The following is an 18,768-nucleotide window of genomic DNA, read 5'->3' on the forward strand; positions in this document are numbered from 1 at the left end:
ATACCACCCTCATTCCCATGGTTCCAGTAGTATATTAAGGGACAGGACTCACATCTGTCAGATCTGGTTCATTGGATTAGATAGGGTTCAGCCTGTTTGAAAAAACAACCCTTAGCCCCTCCCTCTCCAAAAGGACTATTTGCCAAAATCCTACTTTATGGGATGACTATCTTTCTGAACTCCCTTTCCCATCACTGCTGGCATAGGTCTGCGCCTACTCTCCAGTGTGCACGTACAGCTTCCACTGACGTCACTGTGTCCTCAGGTTCTTACAGGGTGCTCAGAGCTGGTTCAGCCCCTTGTCCTGGAGGTGAGTGGAGTAGTTGTAGCCTTTATCTCACAGCTTTCAGTTTAAACTACACAGAAAAACCTCAGAGGAACTTGGCACGTTAATGCAATGCATCAAAGGTTTAAACAAATGCCACTTTACCTTCTTGTGAAATTATCACTCATTCATGTCCAGATATTAGCATAGCCACAGCACCCAGTCACCCCTGCCAACACCTCATAAACTTCACTCAAGTGTCTTGTTTCAGAAGAGGAATTAACGGAGCACTTGTGAAGGTACTGACTCATTAATAGTTTATGATCACTTTTGCAGGCACCCAACAGGCCTGGGGTTTGGCTGGGAGAGTGGCATTTTTGCATTCTATTTCATTTCCAGTGACCAGAAGCCTGCTGCAAAGGGCGAGTGCCACTAACTCTTTAGTGTGGAGGCCTATTAAACAACTACATCAGCAAGAGAGACAGGCAGAGCAGCATGAAGCTTTATTGTATACTTATCCCACCCAGCTTACAGGCACAGCTTTCATCCTGGAACACACATATAGAGGGCCTCAATCCCTCCTAATTACAGTACAGACACCAGGTATTCTCTCAGTTAGACAGACAGCACAATAGTGCTATTGACAATCAACACGAGGCGACACTTCTGAAGGTCATTTTCCAGTTAAAATAGCCCATTGTGAGCTTACATGCCATCACGCAGCTGCTGGGGTGCTGGCTTCCATCTCCGCGGTACTGTACAGTCACAGCTCACTTTGCCACAGTGGAAATAGAACTATAATCAACATTGACCCTACCCATTGCATTAACAACTGCATAAATAAGGCCAGTAATACCACCTCCAATGATCACTGGGGTGGTGGAGTGCAGACCTTTCCCCTCTGTCCTTCACACACACAGAGCTACCACCTTTGATACAATTAAGGTTTGGAAGTAGTTTCCATCAGTGACTGGAACATGAGAATCCAATGAACTGGCCTCTAGCATCTATTAGATTAAGAACCCAAGAATCATACATCCCACAGCCTAAAGCGATGAAGTTCAAATCTCTAAATCCTCTGCAGTTGCACAGCCTGGCTGCAGCATGAGTTACCACTCAGTATCTGTGAAGGCTGCGTGCTCTCAGGCCAAGGGATTAATACACAACACTAGAAACGTTTTCTAGTCCAAATCCTTTGCTCTTACAGTTCTTTTTAGATAGAGAAAAAGAATGTTTGCCTCCAAAAACAAACAAACAAACAACGAAAGAATCAGGTGTAATAGGAGTCCTGTGGACCTTCTTCTGTAGAGAGAGCAGTCTGTATGGGAAGAAGCTGTCCAGGCCTCAGTTACCCAGCACCTTCTTACGTGATGTCCTTCTGCCTGGGGGGCCGGTGAATGTTCCTCACCACGCATTTCACCATCCACTCAATTCCCTCGTTCACCCCATTGCTGAGGAAACACAAGACAAAAAGCAGTCATGGCCCCGACCATGCCATGTCATGCCTACCACCCACCCCAGCATGTTTAGTTCTCTCTATTCCCTGCAATCCTTCATTTGGATTATTACACTGGCTCCTCACGCATCTGAGGAACAGGATTCAGTTGTATGCATCAAATTTTAAAAATATTCCTCTCTTCGGTTCCCTGTTTATGCCTTTTGATGTGGGTCCCAGCTCGTACACCATGTTTTAGATCCAATTTGCTGGTAGTTCGTGGCTGCGTGAAAGGCTCATGCAAAGCATCAAATCAAATCACTCAACGTTCGGCAGGGTAGGGATTTTACTCTGAATGTCTGGCCAGCTCTATGCCCAGGTCTGCAAACCTCCCAGACTCACCTGAGTCCAGTTTGCAGGGCCCCCCTTTGTGATTGGGTACTCACAGCTCTGCCAGGCTTCAGCACCGTTTGAGTTTCTCAATTAATTTTCCATTCGTTCAAACCCCAAACTCAGAACACCACTTGGGAAGAAAATTCCGCAGAGATCAGAGTGTTTGCGCACAACTCTGGGAACTGGAAAGGCTGCATTTCACATGGCTGTTGGCACCCATTCCTGCTCTAGGCATCACCTAGATACCGAGCTTTTGTTCATTTCCTTGGTGGAAATTACTTCTGTGCAAGGGTTACATCAGTAGCTCTCCTATTTGAGAAGGTTCTTTTCTCCTGCTCTCTCTGGTATTCCTGCCATAGGCTTGCAAAGCATTGCTGCCAACTAACCAAAGCTGGCAGGGTACGCTCGACCTGAACTGGATTCAGAGCCTGCATTGTAGCCTTTTCTAACCACTCATAATAGGACTTTGCATTTATACAGAGTAATACTTTTCATCCTAAGAGCTTTATACAAAGTAGGTAGTGATTGTTAGCCCCACAGAACAGAGGGCAACATTTGGAGAAGTTAAGTGATTTTTTTCCCCAAGGTTACACTGGGTGATCACCTGACTTTGACCCCCTTGTTCTAAGCACAAGCAGCACCTCAGTCACCTGTGCATGCATGCTGCAGTAGTATTGTTCTCAGGCCTATCTACTTTGAAATGTAAGTACATCTCCTGCCTGAGAAACCAGAAGGATGGCAAGAGGGTAGTTACTTCTCTTTTTCTGAGAACAGACACCCACCCCTCCCACTGCCAAGAGTCACAAACGCAGTCATATTCCCATTTGGTTTTCTGTGGAAAATGCCTTGCGGAAAAGTTAACTCATGCAACTGGGATCATGGTGCTGCGTCATTAGGCAATAAAGCCGTCACCAACTGTTGCACAATCCAAAGTCTCAAGGTCCTATAGCACTAAGCAAGTTCGTGAACCAGGGAGGGTACCTGCTTTTAGTACAGACGAGCAGTGCACACAGAAATCCCTAGGCCCACAATGCTGTCCTCCTTTCCCCTGCCCCGCTTCTCTGAGCGCCCTGCACGTGGTTAGCTCATTCTAGCAACGTACACTCGGTTGCGGCAGTATTTCCCCAGGACACTGTCCAGACCCACACTTACCCAGTGAGAGCTGAGCAGGCCTGCGTCAGGCAGTCTCTCCTCCCAATTTTGTTAATGCAGTCACTAAAGGCTGTCTTGATGTCAGGGATTGACAGACAGGTCTGTAAGGGAAGCCATAAAATATAAGCCTCATATGCTACAATAGAGATCATTGGCCCACCTTCCTGAAATGGATCCTACTGTGCCCAGAGCAGTTTCCAGTATTCCACCTCCTACTGAAAGCAGAGAGGTTTTCAGCTGTTGTCCAGGGTGCTCCACTTGAACTCTGCTCTCTGACCATCGCTAACCAGAGCATCACAGCCTCACCCTGCTTTCTTTCCATCTGAAACTGAATGATCTAGCCTTTGGAGTGAGCTTTAGTGTTTTTGAAAGTATAGAAATGACCTCACTAGCTTCAGACACGTCTATATTTAGGTACGTAAACCTGGCTCTCCAAGGCACAGGCCTCTCCGAGGCAGAAACTGTCATGCCAAATTGTGCAATGGGTTAGTGACACAGACCGATATCCCCTGTGGAGTGAAGTACAGAGCAGAGCACCCTCTGTATCCTTTTCCATCCCATGTGCATGGAAAGACTCCCTCTTCCCATCCACCAAACAAGCCCTCCTCCTCCTCCAAATCACTCCCTACAACACCTGGACTTCACAAAGCCTTTCCAAAACCACCTCAACAGGGGTCCTGCACCAACCCCAGCCCTGGCCAGAATCCCAGACAGAAAGGAACCATTTTGTCTGTTTCTGTAGCAGACCCTGGGAAAGAGATGGTGTTTCCTCAGCACTGAGTGCACTAGTGGAACTCAAAGAAAACGGCTCAAATGTCATCTCAGCTCACGCCTCTGCAACATTTCCATTAGCTAATGTGGCCTCCCTAGACTTTTCTTCCGGCAGGGAGTAGTGTATTCTTGTTAGTGGGCCCGTGACTCAGACTCACTTTGCCTGCATACTTTCTATGCCACTGGGTCAGTTTGTTCTCGGTTGACATAGGCTGACCAGTTCTTGGGTGCAGGTACATTGTCCACGTGCCCAGACTGCTAGGAGGAGTGGATTTTAGAACATGTAAGTGAATAAAAAGAAGAGGAGGCCAACGTGACCCACCCTGCTCCTAACCTTCCCCGACACAACATTGCCATGAGGAAGCTTTACCCTTCTCAGACTAATGAATCAGGCTTTCAGATTACGACCTCTCGGGTCAGAATGGCAAGAGACCTTTGGTTCTCCCCTCCTCCTGGCACCACTGGAATCCTGTAGTTCTCACCTCTCATTCCCGTCGCTGCTAATCAGACACAGTTTACAGAAACTTTAGAAAGCGTTAGGGTCAAATGAAAGCGTAGCTGTTGAAATTTTCGCTCTGGCTTCCCTCAGTGACACAGACTGTCAATGGAAAGCCATGATCTCATAATTATCTGTGTCCTGCTTGCTAACTGCCACATTGACATTTTCTTACATGCTTGTGCAAAAGACAGTTGGAGCTCAGGCTCCAGAAACCAGCAGTGATTAATTAAAAAGCCTCTAAAAGACATGAACAGACTTGAGAAGTTTAATTAAAACGTGATTAATGTACACATGAACGTTAGCCACAGGAAATGATTTGGTTCAGAGTTTCCACATTTCTAAATTAGAGCAGGAGGGTGGAAAAGAGGAGATGTGATGACGACATGTGGTGGCCTAAGTAAAGTCTAGGAGCCGGGATCTCATACGCTCTAATTCCTGTTCCAACACTGATGCTCTCTTAGTAGTCCTGGACAGGTCATTTCAGTGCTTTATTTTTAACTAGGCATTAGCCCAGCCTCCCTCTTTGCAAGCATAGTTTGAACCTGCAGCTAGTTACAGGCTCAGACCTACTTTTGAGCCAGTTAAGTATCTTGTTCAAGGAGCAAATCAGGACTTTATCTGCCCAAGGAGCAGAATTTTGCGCTCACAATTACTGCAGACAAGGAAAAAACACTACAGGTATAATTTGTGCAGATTGTGCCCGCAAGATGAAAATCCATCTTCAACAAGGCTAGACCTTAAATTTATCTTCCTTGTCTGCAAGATGGGGATAATGATCCTTGATACCTATTGCCGCACACTGAGGCGTTGCATGGTTAACATAGGGGAGTCCTCTGAGGAGGAGTGCTGGAAGGGAGTACCATTATTCTTCAGTGCTCCTGAAAGCGAGAGGCTATTGGCAGTTGGAGCCAGGGTTAGCATGTGTTTCCCTGCCCAGCTCAGCCAATGCCCCTGACTGTGGCCTTGTGCACCTCCCCTTGCTATTCTAGCCCTGTCTTGCACTTGAACAGTGACAGCTAATTGTGCAATTTCTAGTGAGCCAACCAGGACTAATAGGAAACCATTTTCTCTTGTGCCCCAAGTTGGGCTTTGAACTCCTGCTCTCCAGCAGCAAAAGGTGAGTGTACAAATCAACTGTACTACTTAGACCAGGGGTCTCAAACTCCCAGCCCACAGGCCATCTGCAGCCCAAGAACCTCCCCAATGTGGCCCGCAGGGCTCCAGCAATTTTGGGGCCGGGTTTCTCCCTTGGCCCTGCCTGCCACCCCCAGGTGCTCCCCCCCCCGGCCCACCATGCATCGCGCCCAGGGCACCAGCTGCGCAGTGGAGCTGAGCAGCTTCTACCTGCTTGCTCCACATGTCTGCCGGACCCTCCCTGCAGCCCCGGGCTGTGCCTCCGCACGCTGCCCCTGCCCCGAGCGCCCCTGCAGCCAATGGGAAGCTGTGGGAGCAGTGCCTGGGGGAAGCCACGTGCGGAAGCCCCCCAGCCCACCCAAGAACCCCAGGTAAGCGCTGCACCCCCACCCCCTCCTAGAGACTGCATCCCCAGCCCACTGCCCCAGCCCAGAGCCTGCACCCAGCACCCAAACTCCATCCCAGAGCCCAACCTCTCACCCCTTCTGCACCCAAACTCCCTCCCAGAGCCTGCACCCCAATCCTCTACCCCAGACCTCCTCCCCCACCCAAACTCCCTCCCAGAGCCTGCACCCCAATCCTCTACCCCAGTCCTCCTCCCCCACCCAAACTCCCTCCCAGAGCCTTAGGCTGGCTGGGGCTGGAGTTTTGGGGGGCGAGTTCTGGGCAACATGAGTGAAATCATTGGCCCGCTGGGAGGATTTGAGGACTGGCATTGGCCCAAAGGTAAACTGAGTTTGAGACCCCTGGCTTAGACCATATGCTACAGTTCGCCAGCCATGGAGCCATAACAATCAACTCTCCGCTTCTTTAATCGGCTGCAACGTGTAAATACGATACGTCCAGTCACCTGTTGTGTGGCTCACTCGAACCCTAACTGCGTTGTGAGTCAGACGGGCCCTTGGAGAGGCAGAACTCACAACAGAGGGTCTGGAGGGTGAGTGAGACACCACCACACTGAAATGATTGCGCCCCTACAGATTTTGTAGGCACTCTCTCAGGCACAATGTTCACTGAGCAAAGAGAAGGGCAGAGCTAATCACCTCCTGACAAATGGAAATTCAGGCCAAGATCCGTACTAGTGAAGATGAAGAGCGCTGCCTACCAGGAAATGCCCGCTAGGAAATGCGTAGTATTTACTGTAACATGACCTTTTTTTATTTGGAAAGTGCGACTTTGCAATGCTAAGCTGCTGGACATTAAAACCTCTGAGGTAACTCACGTTGAAGGGACACCGTTCAGCTTATCACGTTTTGATAAGCTACATCAGATTCTCCACGGAAGGCTTATGGGTAGACAGAGCACTGACTCATTTGGCTATAACGTCCGATGTGACTTCTCAGAATCTTTGAAAAATTCCAAGGAGCAGCAAGATGCAAGTGAAGAGGCGAGAGGGCCCTGTAGGATGCTCTGTGTTAGGATCTGGAGCTCAGGGAAGAAAACAGTTCTACTGCCTGGACTAGTATTTTGGGATAGAGCAGAGGGGGCACATGCACATATGCACCCCTGCTACCCGCATCTGTAGAAACTCTCCTGAATGACAGGATCTAGGCCTTAAGTAATAGGGGGCTTTTACCTCTCAACTGCATATTCCCCCTTTAATCTCCCCCCTCCCTCTAGCGTAGGTACATCTACAGCCCACGCATCATCACAACCCCAAGCGTTCTAACTGTACCGCACCAGCGAGCGAGGCCCAAGGTATACCGACTTCAATGAATTCACTTGTCCTGATCCAAACAGGCCGGTAAGGCACACTATTGTTACAGCAGACATCACCTACTGCTGTTGTTACACCCAGCCTGCCAAGTTCTTTTTCTCTGTGCGCAAGACACTTTTGTCTTGGAAGAAATACTCGTGTTAGATTGGTTTCAGAGTAACAGCCGTGTTAGTCTGTATTCGCAAAAAGAAAAGGAGTACTTGTGGCACCTTAGAGACTAACCAATTTATTTGAGCATGAGCTTTTGTGAGCTACAGCTCACTTCATCGGATATGAAGTGAGCTGTAGCTCACGAAAGCTCATGTTCAAATAAATTGGTTAGTCTCTAAGGTGCCACAAGTCCTCCTTTTCTTTTCGTGTTAGATTGTGGCTGCCTAAGGTTCTGGGATAGAGAGAGTGGTGTGCAAAGCAGGAGCATTTGCTCTCTGCTGTGGGCTCTGGTTCGAGTCAATTCTAAAGGCAAAGTTGCTCCCTGGGAATCAGGCTTTGGTGCTGGGCTGAGACTGCTGAAAGAAGAGACTGCTGGCATCTGTCATCCAGGACTGGTATGTGTGTCACTACAGTCAATAGATTACACTTGGAATATAGCCAGACTCTGCATCACTGGTTTCTCCTCCACTTCTTGAGGCCTTGCTTGTTGGCTTCAATCTGATACCGCTCAACAGAGAGGCAATGCTACAATAGTAGTGTGGTGACTTCTCTCATCCAACCCCTGCCGAAGGGACAAGACTTTACAGTCTTGACCCTTACCATGGTGGTACAGTGGACACCGCTACAACACCAGGTTAGTTTGATATTAGGCCTGGTCTACGCTATGAGGGGGGGAATCGATCTAAGATACGCAACTTCAGCTACAAGAATAGTGTAGCTGAAGTCGACGTATCTTAGATCGACTTAGAATCAGTTACTTCGCGTCCTCGTGGCGCGGGATCAACGGCCGTCGCTCCCCCGTCGACTCCGCTTCCGCCTCTCGCCCTGGTGGAGTTCCAGAGTAGACGGCAGAGCGATCGGGGATCGATTTATCGTGTCTACACTAGATGCGATAAATCGATCCCGGATAGATGGATCACTACCTGCCGATCCGGCGGGTAGTGTAGACGTGGCCTTAGACTCACTATAAGCTGGAAACTGATTTGGCTTTCAGAAGTTATCCCAGGCTCCCACTCACAGGCTTTGGAGGATTGGCCAGAACAAAAGAAAGCAGGATGAGAAATAAAGACCATCTTCACTGCTGCTCCCTCTGTCCAGTGCAAAATAGCCAGCCTGGAGGCTTTTCAAAAGCACTGTAGTTCCAACGGCCATGCACACCAGCTCCCTCTGGGTGGCCATTCTCCATGATCTATTAACTTCACATGTTTAGCCATTGGAAGCCCTTCTGTGCTGTGATGTAGAGGCCCAGAGCGTCAGTCTACTTCACTGTGTCCAGATCTCTACAAAGGACTTGGGGGGAGATATTTTCACCACTCATGGCACAAACAAACTTGGAGAGGCTCCACCTCAATAGTAGTTTTGAATGCTGTAGTCATCCAGGAGGCTAGGAACAACTTTTACACACTATTTCGGTCACTTCTCTTTCTTGTTGGCCCCGCAATGATGGTTACTTATTGTGACTTATAGAACCAGGCAATCATTGACCCTCAATGGAAACGCAGGTCAGAGGAAAACCAAGGCAGGGTTTATGCTGACTACATTAAGCAGCTAGTGCACTAGGATGAAGAATCTGCTTTGAGGATTTAATCACACTTTGTCTCAAGAGGAAGAACAGCAGCGGGGTCAGCAGTAGGTTGTTGATACAAGGATACACCACTTTTGACAGAGTAGTTGCTTTATTACAGCCTCCAAAAGGAACGCATGAATTGGGATCCTGAAAACCATTCCTTTCGGCCAGACACATTTGAATGCTTGGGAGAGAACGTCAGCATAGTTTAAGATTATTTTCCCCCCATGCTTGCAAAGAGATATTTTAGAACGTCATTTTGTTTCTTACGTAAAACCATCTAAACTAAGAAGAAAGTGATGGAAATCAGATCAGTAAGCACACAGGATAGCATGTCATTACAACAATACAACCCACACAAAGACTGCCCTGGAAAGGTCAGATTCATTAGTTATTTCAAAGCAAAGTCACACAACTGCAGAAACTGTTTTCACTTGAGGAATAAATCTGCATCTCAACTCTCCATAAACAGTAAATTCCATAAAATCCCTTTTATGAAGAATGGCTGTTTCCAAGACACAGTCACTTCCCAGAATGGTCTTGCTTTTAAATCTTAGGAGCAGGCTTAAATCCTTTTATGAAGGATCTAGAGAGGGCTCCAGGGGAAGTGCTGCACCTGAAGGGACCCTGTCTATTTTCATGTCCTTGACTGGAAAAAGACAGTGATGTCACAGAGCCACAGTGTCGGGAATATGCTTGAAATAAATATGGGCTCTTTAAATGCCTCACGAGCAACTGACTAGCAGGATAGGAATAAGATTGGGACTGTTCTGCTAATTCCAGGATGGGTAGCAACGCTACCAGTGAGAAACATTTAAAGAAAAGAAAATGCATGACCAGCATACCCGATCTGCCATGATATTCTTGGCTTCCTAGAATATAATCTTATTTTATGGATAGGTTAAAATAGTAGGGATGCAGTGTTTCCTAGTGGATACAGCACTGGCCTGGGACTCAGACCTGGGTTCTATTCCTGGCTCTACCACTGAGAGGCTAGCTGACCTTTGGCAAGTCACTGCCTCTGTGCCTCAGTTTCCCATACATAAAATGAGGATATTAATACAAGCCTCCTTTATTAAGCACATTGAGATCTACTGCTGAAAAGTGCTACATAAACTAGGTATTATCAAAAATTGGAATTGCCAGTAGGGGCAGGAAGAGGCAAATTTCCTAAATTCTGCACCACTAACAACTACGAGGCAAGATCACCAAACTCCATGAACACACAGCTATCCACCAGTACTCCTCCCATCTCTTTTTGTAAGGCCTATCAGGAAAAAATGGGGGCTCTCCAAAGCTCTGGGGTTTCAGACTTCATTTTCAGAAATGTCAAATGATTCCCTTGCAATGACCACATCTCCCTAGATTTACATACCACAGCCCATACTCAGAATACGTTATAAATGGGCAGGTCACAGTTTTCCAAAATAAAATGTTTTTTGCATGAAGTTTCAGCCTCACAATTTTCCCATGACACTGACATTTTTATCACCCCAGTCACACAGGAAAAAGAGCGTAAGCTCACATTTATGCAGGTTTTACTAGGATAAGCAATCAAAAAAATGTAAACTTGTCTAAACATTAGGGATTCCCACTCAAAACCACTTGAAATATCTTTGTGGGAGAAACTGTGAGGTTACATAGCTCTGTCACCAAACCAGTCTGTCTTCAGTCAGTCTAAATGCAAAAAGTTCTGATCTGAATCTTCAGACTTAGCACTGACTATGCATCGGATATATTAAGAGAAGCTGTATTGTACCATTGGTGGGGTCCCACACTCCGGTGAGCACGGTGCAGCCTACTTGCATTGAACTTGCATTCTATGCTTTTGACAATGCCAAATGCTGTTACTCTGAAGTGCCAGGGCAAACTGGAACAGTTCTTGGAACCAGTGTATATGACTGGTTGTGAGTGGCTGAATATGAGAGCGAAGATGGAAATGGATTATGGGGCCCTGGTGTAAATTACAGTGTTTCATGGCAGCTTATATTCCAGTTTCCCCACAGTAAAGCAGCTTCTTTTACAGATAGAGAATCTGAAATAAGAGATTCAGTGACATCCCCAAGTCACAGAGCTCGTCAGTGGCAAAACTAGGGCTAGAATTCAGGAGGCCCTGGCACTCAGGCCCATACTAATTCTTCTAGATCAGGGGTAGGCAACCTATGGCGTGTATGCCAAAGGTGGCATGCGTGCCAAAGGCGGCATGCGAGCTGATTTTCAGTATCACTGACACCGCTCAGGTCCTGGCCACCGGTCCTGGGGGCTCCGCTGCCAGCCTGGGGTTCCATCCGCCGGCCCCACTCAGCCCACTCTGCAGCTGGCCCCAGCCTGGGGCAGTGAGGGGTGCAGACAGGGGCAAGAGGGGACACAGCTCACCACCCCCACCTCAAAAATTGTTCCAGTGCCACTGTACTGGGATATTTTTAAGTCCTGATTTGCCACATGGAACAGCGCCACATGGAACAGCGCACTGCATTTGACGTTGAGATTAGAATGTTCATACAAGAACTGGAATCAGAATTTTCTGACAGATTTCAAGATTTCCAGCAATTTGGCCCAGTGCTTTCTTTTCTAATTAAACCTGAAAAGTTCAACGAAAGTGACTTGGATTTGTCTGTATTTCAGTGGATGGGTGTCGAAGATTTCGAAATGAAGCTCATTCAGTTAAAAAGCTCAGAACTGTGGGCAAAGTTTGGAGATCTGCGGAGTGCACTTGATGCATCCGATGAAGAGAGCTGTAGCTCACGAAAGCTTATGCTCAAACAAATTTGCTAGTCTCTAAGGTGCCACAAGTCCTCCTTTTTTATTAAAATGTATCTGGCTCTCTCTAGAGGATAACAGATGTTACTGCAGCTCTTGGAATTCCAGGTAGACCATATGAAAAAGGAAAGAGAGAAGTCTTACATTTCCTTAGAACAGCAAACTGTCACTCAAACAGTATCCACAACTTGATCTGAAACTACAGTAGGTCTATTCTGTAATTCTAGATATCCAAGAGAGTTTTGAAATTATAAACCCAGGAAAAAACAGGCTGAATCTTCTGCCATTCACTGCTTTTTCCAATGGAGAACTGTAGCAGAGACTGTCTCTTTGAGTAATGCTGGTCTGGTTCAAGGAAAGAAGAACGAGAGCATCTCATCACATGATTTGTCACACCGGTATGAGATTACATGAGCACCGAGTTTCACTGGGTGTTATTACTCATCAAAAATTGGATCAGTTGTATTAGGTCAATATTTAAAAAAAAACAGCCCTGTACTGTGTTGGTGTTCACATAAAGTACACGACAGCTACTGCAAAGATGGCAATATTTGCTAGAGAGTCATTTTACAATGTGGAGGGAGGGGAGGGGAGGGGAGGGGAGGGGAGAGAGGAAAATACTTGAAAAATCAAATTCACAGCAATTACGTCGAATAGCAAGAAAGCATTGCCATTGCTCAGCCTAAGAGCAGGAAACAAATGCAGAGTGAATACACGGCCCACCTTTTTTAAGCTAAAATAACATGCAAGAAATTTGCTCAGTTGAGAACACAATCTACGGGGGTGGAATGTCAGGAGATGATCTTACCTCTACATCCTGCTTGTTAGCTAACACCAGTATGGGAACCCCTTCCAGAGCTTCACTGGTGACCACTTTCTCTGTAAAGCACAGAAACAGGCAATGTCTAGGTAACTCTAGAACATATAGAGACTCCTCCAAATACAAAAATTACATTGGCTGGATAGACAGGAGTGAAAGCCACCATGTGCATCACTGCTTACTTTGATCAAACCTAGAACCAAATTAGTCATGGCACAAAAACATTACAACTTCCACCCTTTACTTTGATCAACTGAGTATTTTATGCAGGTATTAATTGGATAGGTTATAAAAAATTTGCTACATTTGGAATAAGGGACAAAATGCTGACAGACAAGGAAAACAAGACCAAGGAAAGATCCAAGAGAACTAAAGGCGACTACAACTAAAGGTTTTGTCAGTAACAATGTCTGAATGACAGAACAGGCAACACGCCCAAACAGTCCCATTGATTTCAAAACATATACCTGCAAAGTATGCAAGCCATGATATGCACATAGGTGGTCACATGCGTAATACAATCAACTGTATATTTCAATCAGAGTGGCAGGAAGGGGTTTGACTGAAATAAAAGGAAGTCTTCACAGGATATAATGATAAGGACATAACTACAAGTAAAAACCCAGCGTACTCACCAAAAGCTCTTTTAGAGTCTGAGAGCCTCTCTTCATCAGTGGAGTCGATAACATAGATGACCCCATGGGATTCAGCATAGTACTGAAATCACAGCACAGGTGTTAGTCTCTAACAGTTGGGGATGCTTGCTTGTCTTTTCAACATTGATGTGGATTTAATATGATTTTTGGTACTCATGAAAGAGATGGACCAAGATCAAATAGCCAGAGCCAGGCACGGTCCCGGCAGTTGATTTTGCAAGCTCCATCTACGCAGATCTGCCGAAGTTCCTCTATCCAGACAGGTAAGATGCACTGCCTGCTCCTCCTGTTGTGGGCCTCCTACTGAATTCTGCCAATACATCTCAATCTCGACTTACAGTACCCTGTGCTAGTCCAGTGCCACAGGCTCTCTTAAGCAGAGCCTGACAGTGGTACTCAGCTGTGCGGATGTTTTCAGATGTGCACAAATTCACAAAGGGCTACACAGAGATGACAAAAGTCATTACATTTATTCCAGGAAACAGATTTGAACCTGTTGAGCTGGCCTCACCCAACAGAGCACCACAGCGTGGATTGGGTGGCTTTTAGAGCATGGTACAAAGGGTGTTTAATCAAGTGTTCTATTAACTAATGATCTGGTAGCTATGAGGATCCGTTTGTCAGACAAGTACACCCAACAGTAAAGGTGGCTTGTCTGGATGACCTGCGGGTACATTTATTCAATTTTACATTGGACAGCAGCCAGATGCTATTGTGAAGGGTATGTAATAATTCTTCCTGGCAATGTAGGTTATAACATGACACAGGACTCTGCCGGAGAGGTTAGTGCCCAGCACGCAGGGCTCTTAGGGATGGAGACTGCTGCTGCTAACAGTTACAGACATTACTTTTTCACAGTGCTGTAATAACCAAGGGGCATGGTCAAGCCAAAAATTCCTAAGTTCTAATACTGGCTTTCATAGATTTTTAAGGCCACAAGGGACTATTTAACCTCCTCTAGTACAAGCAAGAGAAGCTCCCCCAATAATTTTTGCATCAAACCCGTAACTCCTGTTGGAGCAATAATACCTAGCTCTTGTAAAGCACTTTTAGATTATGGCTGAGAAGCACTACACAATGAAAGTCAGTATCAATATCCCTATTTTACACTTTATAACCTATCTTTTAAGAAGCTATCCAAGCTAGACTACCACGTCACTCTGTGATCTTGTGCACATAACTTCTGGGTTAATTAAGCTCTGCCCCAATTTCCTCTACTTGTTATATAGGGATGAGAATAGTGGCACTTACCTGACATGGGTGCTGTGAGAAGTAGTTAGTGTCTGTAAATCTACAGTAACTCCTCACTTAAAGTCGTCCCAGTTCATGTTGTTACATTGCTGAGCAATTAGAGAACATGCTCATTTAAAGCTGCGCAATGTTCTCTTGTAACATCGTTTGGCAGCCGCCTGCTTTGTTCACTGCTTGCAGAAAGAGCAGCCCTTTGAAGCCAGTGGTGGGGCCTTGGAAGTAGGGCGGACCAGCAGCCCCCAATCAGCTCCCCACTCCCCTAAGTTCCCTGTGTGGCAGCAGCCCAGCTGCGCTGAGCAGTTCAGCTGTCCCTCCCGACACTGCCATGTGCTGCTCCCGCCCTCTGCCTTGGAGCTGCTCCCCCGGAGTCTCCTGCTTGCTCTGGGGGGGGGGGGGGGAGGAGGAGAGGGGTGTTAATGGCAGGGTGTTCCCCTCCTCCTCCCTGCTACTTTACCCCATTTCCACAGAGCAGGGGAGGGACACGACAGGGCTCAGGATGGAGGGAGCTTGCCGACAGTAGCTGCTGTCTCAAGCTGCTGATCTACTTAAAAAGGCAATGTGCTTTGAGTGGGGTCAGCCCTGTCTCCCCACCCTCCATTCTGTGCTGCCTTGTAGAGTGTGAGGCTACATTAACAACAATGTGTTAACCCTTAAGGGCTCAGCCGAGTGTTAGTTCATCATTCAGCAGTAAGGCATTCCCTGGGAAATATCCCCCCCCCTGACTCCACCACCTCAACCAAGCTTCACAATCATCATGGCTGTGTACAGTATTAAATTGTTTGTTTAAAACTTATACTGTGTATGTGTGTGTATATATTAAAATATAGTCTTATCTAGCAAAAAAATTTTCCCTGGAACCTAACCCCCCCATTTACATTAATTCTTATGGGGAAATTGGATTCGCTTAACATTTTTCAGGAACGTAACTACAACATTAAGCGAGGAGTTACTACACGTGTAACTGTTAAATATTAATTTTTGTGACTCTCTCAAACAGAGAAGTGGAACAACAGCACAAGGGTCAGTGCTAAGGAGCAGGGCTGGCTAATTATAAAGTATCCCTGTTTCTCTGCAACTCTGAGACACAAAACATTTAAAATAGAGAAGTTATTTCCCCTACCTTGTCCCAGAGGGACTGCAGCTCATCCTGTCCTCCAAGATCCCAGAACATTAGCCGGGCTTTGCCCACATCAATAGTACCAACTAGGGCAGGGAAAGAAGAAAAAATAACCCAATGCAGACTGACTGTTCTCTAAAGCAGGCAGGCATGCATAGTCCCACAGGAGGGAAGGCAGGCTGGAAGAGCAGCGTTAATCCTCAGCAGGATAGCAGTACCTATCATTGGCAGATAGTGGGTTAAACTGACCTTTGTATCAGCAGATACAAACCCATTGATTTCAGTGGAGTTACCCCAGTGTAAATAAGATCAGAATCAGGCTAACTTCAATGGTGTTACCGTGCTGAATTTGGCTTAGCATCACTAAATGAGGCACACTCGCCTTCAGATCCAGCATGTTTTCTCCATCTGATGGAGAAGTCCATTTGCTCTTTAAAGCATGCGTGGGCAGGTGTGTGGGGGAGGGGGGGTGTTGGTAGGGTCGCTCTTATCAGGAACTATTTTCACAGTGTAAACTCTTGGAATGATCACTTGTTGTCTAACTTTGTCTGAGGCAGCAAAAAACCTCTAAACAGATTCACTTACTGTTTAAGCCCACAGTGGTAGTGATTTTGGATAAGCTCATCCCCTTGTAGGTCCTGTTAAATCGGGTTTTAGTCTGCTCAAGGAAGGTCTGAAAGGGAAGAAGAAATAAAACTAGCTACTATTATATACTCTTTATTGGCAAGGACAATCCTATCCAAGACCTGTTCTCCCCCCTATTGGATCAGGATTCGCCATGAAATCTTAGAATACAACACAGACCTTAGTTTTCCACTATAGCACAGAGCCATGGAAGAGTTCACAGGTGATTATGCGCTTAGCGAAGCCCATGCTGGTGTGTGTCTGAAGGCTTACTGTACTAAAATTAGATGTGTGGGAGTCAAATTCATACTTGGGATAACACCACTGAAACAACTGAAGTGACACCAGGGAAGAAATTGGCCCGTGCTAACATAGTTGTGTTTTTGGGGAGGAGTGAGTGGGGCTGCATGTGCCCTCCATGTTAACGGGTAACTAAAAGCACATACCGTTTTCCCCGCATTGTCCAGCCCAAGGATCAAAATGCAGTACTCATCCCTACGGAACATGTACTTATAAAGTCCAGACAGCAGTGTATACATCCTGCTCCTGCAACAAATATCAAGACATCAGCAAATGAGTCTTCCCAGGGCCTTCCATTCAACTGTATAATTCTGTTCACTGCCAGATGATAATACAATTTTATATTTATATAGCACCTCACCTTGTGGGATCACAGAGCAACTCACAGACTCTAGGAAACAGACCTTAAAAAGAATTCAAGGCCAGATTTTCAAGTGCTCAAACTCAATACTTGGGGGTGGATTTTCAAGAGAGCTCAACTCTTGTTTAGGCATCTAAATAGGTCCAGATTTTCAAACACGCTCAGCACCCAGCAGCTTCTGTCACGACACCGATGGCCAGATTTTCCAAAGAGCTCAGCACCTAATGTGCACCCCTCACGCTGACCATTTTTGAAAAATCTAACCACTTATTTTGGTGACTAAATGGGAGCTGAGCACTCGTGAGTATTAGTCTAGATAGCGCTCTGAAATGTAGCTACCTCCGCAAAGCAAGGGCGACAGCCAGATGCGTAGCACCCACACATGTGCAGAGAGGGGGTATTTTGACTAAGAATGAAGAGGGCAACCCCTACCTCTGATGAGACACACTGGGGCACACTTAACGATTACATGGAGCAGACAGGACCTATGTTTTAAAAACCTACGAAAACAGTTTCTTGTCAGAATTCAAACATTCCCCGGCAGGACCTCCTCTTGCAGTGTTTGCAGTATACACATTGCATCACCACCTGCATGAGGACCAGACCCTGAAACTGACCAGGCGGTACCCTGAGGATGGCTCTAGACTGTTCTCAATGGTAGCAGATGACAGAACGAGGAGTAATGGTCTCAAGTTGCAGTGGGGGAGGTTTAGATTGGATATTAGGAAAAACTTTTTCACTAAGAGGGTGGTGAAACACTGGAATGCGTTACCTAGGGAGGTGGTAGAATCTCCTTCCTTAGAGGTTTTTAAGGTCAGGCTTGACAAAGCCCTGGCTGGGATGATTTAACTGGGGATTGGTCCTGCTCCGAGCAGGGGGTTGGACTAGATGACCTTCTGGGGTCCCTTCCAACCCTGATATTCTATGATTCTATGAGTGAGGGTGGCAGACTCAGACAGAGCCAGGTGGCTGCTGTACAAACAAGAACAGGAGGACTTGTGGCACCTTAGACACTAACCAATTTATTTGAGCATGAGCTTTCGAGAGCTCTAGTGAGCTCTACGGTGCCACGAGTCCTCCTTTTCTTTTTGCGAATACAGACTGACACGGCTGCTGCTCTGAAGCCTGCTGGAAAAACAAGCACTCTTCCACGGGGCTTGCCTAGCAGGGGTGCGCACACACACTTCGCCCAACCCGAGGCCAAGTTTACTTCAAGTTTATGAAGGGGGCGATATGCTGTGGCGGCCTGTGAGAGCAGGCGGCCTGTGAGAGCAGGCGGCTGAGCGCGGTGACTGAAGGTGCCTGCCGTTCCACACCGATGACAAGGGGGGTGCTGGCCTCTCCCCGGGAGCCGGAGGCCTGCAGTCACAGCATCTCACAGAGCCCCCAGAGTCTACAGCAGGGCCCACGCCCCCATCCCCGGGGTCACCCGGCTCCGGCTGCCGAGCTGGGGCCGGGGCCCAGAGATTCCCCCTCCCGCCCGTATCCCCGGGGTCACCCGGCTCCGGCTGCAGGGATCTGGGCCGGGCCCATCGACCCATCCCCGCCCGCCGGGCCCCCCCCCCAGCTCGACCCGGACGCCCCGCGCCGAGGCCGGGCCCCGGCCGCGAGCCCCCCGCGGCCGGTGGCGAGCAGGGAAGGCCCCGCCCCCTACCTGGGTGACGGATCTCGGCGGCCCCGCAGCCCCCCGCTTCCTGCTGCGGCTCCGTATCAGCCCCCCCACCTGGGTGGGCGGCACCCGCGTCCCGCCGGGCACCCTGGGAAACGGAGTTCCTCCGGCTGAGACGGCCCGCGCC

The 18,768-nt window shown here is 47.5% G+C and overlaps 1 protein-coding gene across 1 annotated transcript; it reads right to left on the reverse strand.

The window, feature by feature from the left end:
* Positions 1-745: 745 nt before the first annotated feature.
* On the reverse strand, positions 746-18,763 carry ARFRP1 (ARF related protein 1). Its single transcript, XM_084645785.1, has 8 exons — positions 18,627-18,763; positions 16,758-16,857; positions 16,273-16,360; positions 15,691-15,773; positions 13,299-13,380; positions 12,652-12,722; positions 3,246-3,346; positions 746-1,716 (listed from the first exon to the last, which is right to left on the reverse strand). The coding sequence occupies exons 2-8, from the start codon at positions 16,848-16,850 to the stop codon at positions 1,629-1,631; spliced, it is 606 nt and encodes a 201-aa protein (XP_084501911.1). The 5' UTR covers positions 16,851-16,857; positions 18,627-18,763; the 3' UTR covers positions 746-1,628.
* Between the last annotated feature and the right edge of the window lie 5 nt (positions 18,764-18,768).

This window comes from Lepidochelys olivacea, assembly GCF_965140295.1.
Source record: "Lepidochelys olivacea isolate rLepOli2 genome assembly, chromosome: 13".
Lineage (NCBI taxonomy): Eukaryota > Metazoa > Chordata > Testudines > Cheloniidae > Lepidochelys > Lepidochelys olivacea.

Coding starts and splice junctions, on each gene's coding strand:
- ARFRP1 (XM_084645785.1), bottom strand. CDS start 16,850: ATGTATACACTGCTGTCTGGACTTTATAAGTACATGTTCCGTAGGGAT. Junction 16,361..16,757: donor TGGACAATGCGGGGAAAACG/GTATGTGCTTTT, acceptor CTTCCCTTTCAG/ACCTTCCTTGAGCAGACTAA. Junction 15,774..16,272: donor TACCACTGTGGGCTTAAACA/GTAAGTGAATCT, acceptor TCCCTGCCCTAG/TTGGTACTATTGATGTGGGC.